Source organism: Limulus polyphemus, unplaced genomic scaffold (genome assembly GCF_000517525.1).
Source record: "Limulus polyphemus unplaced genomic scaffold, Limulus_polyphemus-2.1.2 Scaffold4608, whole genome shotgun sequence".
NCBI lineage: Eukaryota > Metazoa > Arthropoda > Merostomata > Xiphosura > Limulidae > Limulus > Limulus polyphemus.
In genome coordinates, this window is record NW_013670218.1 from 45,729 (window position 1) to 49,835 (window position 4,107).

Consider the following 4,107-nt stretch of genomic DNA (forward strand, 5'->3'; position numbering starts at 1 on the left):
AGAATAAACTAGTTTTATTTAAGAAAGGACTTGTATCGTTGAAGTTCTCGGAAAGAATTTTTATGGGAAATTATCAAACAAGTAGATACGCAACAATATACAGAACAAAGTTCTTATACTGGTGGACTATATGTTATGTATAGAGTTTTTAGTTATATTTTACCCACCATAGTGAACTTATAATTTATATACATTACATGAAAAATCCATACCACTGATGCTACTAATTTATTCTGTTAAATTATTCAGCAGACAAGTTCAACCTATCATATTTATCATATACATAATCCTTCATAGTGCAAGTAGTCTCAGTTCTTTTTTATGCTAAATAAAGTGGTGTTACAGACTGATTATCCTATTGATGTTTTAATACAATAAATCTCATAACACACACATACAAATATATATATATATATATATATATATGTATATATGACATACCACTAATAGAATAAAAAGACAACATAAATAAGATATATGTAGATAATAATAGTACAGCAACAGAATGAAAATAATGCATGATCATTTTCAAAAAAACAAATATGTTTTACCACTAGCTATAGCTGATAAGTAGAATTCTTTTATTAGACAGACATAACAATTTTGCACTTGAGCTAAATAATGACAACACTGTATGAAGGATACTAAATATGTCCTGTGCCATCAGAATATCTTGTGAAGAAGGGTTTTCCAGAATCATACAGCTTCTTGATTAATTTTTCTTGAGGTTTCTATGGACAATAATATTTTTTTCTTTATTTAGATTCTTAATACTTAAAACAAAATTACTTCATAAGAGATTTGTAATTTTGTGTTTCTGTTTACTTGATGAGTACTTAGGAGTACCAGAAAATGTGTGAACACAGTTTTTGCTGTAACAGGTGTTTTTTGTTTTAGTGAATAATAAGGTATAGAAAAACCTTATAATTCTTACATTATAGAGAACTTAAATAATTATACTAACTCCCAAAATATAACTTCTAATAATAAATATTTAAACCAACTTCAAAAGACAAGGGAGATAAAAAAAAATGCATATTTTAAGTTCTACATTAATTTTGATCTCAACTTCTGACTTGTTAAAAAATTACTTTGAAGAAAGAAGACTAACTAAATAAATAAAAGGATTTGATCTGTCTAAGCTCTTTACAATAGTTATCTTTTACCAACTATACAATAGGAGAACAATTCTGTAACTACTCAGCAACTTCTGGTTATGAAATCAGTGCACTTCAAGTGAAATTCATTAAAGAATATTGTACTTTGCTTTACTGAAACATCCTTGAACTAATTCTAGAGTTAAGGAAAGAAATGAAGCTACAAGAAACTTAGACTGGAACAGAAAATTCGAACAAAGGAACAATGACAGAATACAGTAAAAAATCTTTTGAATAAAAGAAAACAAGTGATTGCTATAAAGCATTGAGGGCTAAGATGTCAAAAAGAAACATAAGAACCACATGGAAAAGGAAACAGCACCAGTATGATCTACAGCAAGAAGACTGTAATGCATAAATTTAACCCTGACTAAAGGAATAAAAAGAAAGAAACTAACTAAAACATAATAGCTGCACAGAAGAAATAAGCCATGAAATCAGACAAATTATAGAATGCAATGCAAAAAAACTGACACTGGGGTAAAATAGAAGGCCATAAACCCCTCACCCCCAATAACTAAACTGAGGGTCAATAAACTGAGAAGTAGCATAAGTACTGGGAGATGACCCCATTAAATGGCTACTTGCAAGTGAATGCAAGGAATATGAAAGCTCTAAACAATTTACTGATTTTTAAAAGCATCAGCAATAACCCAAGTATTAGGAGAAGGTGGAAAATATAAAGATGACACTATATGATACTGGCATGCACCTTCAGGTGTAACAGAAATTGGTTTAGGATTTAAAATAGAATGTACCTGAGAAACAGTGAAATAAGACTACAAGAAGCTTCACAGGATTAGGGCTAGCTGACAAATTCTGTTGTGCATTTACTGAAGGAAAATAGCTAGGCCTAAGTAAAAAAAGCAATATTATTCACCATTATGGGAACAGAGTGAATGTTCTACAATTTGAGCATCTACACAAATGCAAAAAAACTGCCAGGGACACCACAGTAGACAGTTAAGAATTAACAGCTTTAATATGTTGATCAAATAACTGACAATACACACACACATGATATACACTATAGACTGTGTAAGTAAGGCCTTGACAGAAGTTGTAGAATTTCCAGTACTAGTAGAAGCATTTAAAACAGTTGAATTTAATTTCAGAGTTCAATGTGAACAAAAGCAGAGATTCTGTAGATTGTACAGGTGCATGCACAATAAATCACAACTAAGGTGGGAGAGTGGAAAACTCTGGGTAAGTTGACACAAGCTCTGCATTGTGTCAAATACATTCAGAACTTAAAATCACATGATTGTTGACAGCATAAGAGCAAACTCAACAATAAAAGGCTTCTAGAATTTCTGAGGCAAGTCTACATGATTTTTAACAAGGTTATTCATTAAGAAAAAATTAAAATGTACCTTGTTCTACTCCATGTGTAAGTTATGCTACAAGATCTACAATATATGATTCTCCAACCATACTTTGAATTATAAGTTGTATATATATCCTTACCATGTTGCTTATATTAAGTACACAATAACAAGATTTTATATCATACTTTTAATAACATACAACTTAAACTAACTCTCACATAGTACTCCTTACAGCATTGATATCTACAATAATCAAGGAATTGGGATAACTCAAGCATCAAATTACACCCTGTCAGTGTTTTTACATTTTCAGTAAAATGAAAAATATCATGGGATAACATAACAACTAACTTTATTCTTTTTTTCCATAGTCTATAACTACTTTAATAATCTAAAATGTAAGACTGCTAAAACTAATAAACCTTCCAACATGAGCTTGCTAACTCTGGTAATTCTGTGATAAATACAGGCTGAGGAGGTTCTGGAAGAGATTCTTCTTGTTCTTTCAGCTTCTTCATAAGCTCTGCAACCCAGTGGCCATCATCTTGTATTTGTGTTGAAGTTAAACACGTGACCTTCACTTTATGTACAGCTGAGAAGAAATACAACAACAAGTGTTTTTAAAGACTGGTGCAACCACTATACTGTTCATTTAACTACTAATTAAGTAAGGTATGTTTTAATATTGGTTTAATTCAAACTTATTTCAAATTTCCTTCAAATGAATGCAGTTCAAGTGATATGTGTATGGAACAGGATTTTGTCTACATGTTATTCAGAAACATATTTTCTACTAGGTAGACAGGAAGAAAAATAATTTGATGAACTCTAGGACTAAGCCTCTCTTGTGACTTATGGAATACAGCATCTCTTTCAATATCAAATGTTTTTGTTTACTTATCTGTACTGCAGACATTATTCAAGTCAATCTTTCAGAGACAACCAAATTTAAATAGGTGGGACAAGGGAATGTGTTTATAAGAGGTAAAGTTCCAAAGTAATTCTATATGGCATTAAAAATTTGGATTTCAAAAACAGTAATCTAATTTTGGATGGACTGAAAGATATAATCTCAGCACTGAAAAGAAATTATGTAGCAAACAAGGTGAACTTTTTCGTTAAACCTATGTAGCAATCATGTAGTCCATTCATATGCAAATGAAACACAGCATTGGAGTCAAACAGTTTAAAAGTATTAGAAGTCCATCAGACATTCCTATAATGTGGACAATGGTGCTGGATTTACTATACTTGAGCTTGGAACATACTCACTCATCCATGACAACCTGCCAGAAAAGCTTATAGAATTGTTTACATTGTGCAATGATAAAAATTAATGACTTTCATATTGTTGCGTCAGCGAGGTCACGTGACTAGTGTCACGCCACGTTTCTAGAACTATCCTGTACCTTGGCGAATGCTCTAGCATTTACTAGATATAGGGTAGTCTGGTATATATATAAGAGGGTGACAACGTGACGGAACAATAATGTGTGTGTAGGTAATGAGTAATTGAACTGCAGCCAGAGAGGGACGTATTGTTGAAGTCGAGCTCGTGAGAAATGAATCATAGTTTGTTATAGTGCGACTGTTGAAGTTGAGTGTATCGCAAAGTTATATTC

The 4,107-nt window shown here is 31.6% G+C and overlaps 1 protein-coding gene across 6 annotated transcripts in view; it reads right to left on the reverse strand.

Annotated features, from left to right (window-relative positions):
- Positions 1-4,107, reverse strand: part of LOC111088862 — a 51,748-nt gene that overhangs the window by 15,864 nt on the left and 31,777 nt on the right. For all 6 annotated transcript variants that reach the window (XM_022400015.1, XM_022400016.1, XM_022400013.1 and 3 more), the window contains 2 exons: positions 2,908-3,077; positions 646-731 (listed from right to left, as the gene is read on the reverse strand). In XM_022400015.1, the coding sequence (XP_022255723.1) occupies positions 646-731; positions 2,908-3,077 (256 nt within the window). The remainder of the gene's footprint in view (positions 1-645; positions 732-2,907; positions 3,078-4,107) is intronic.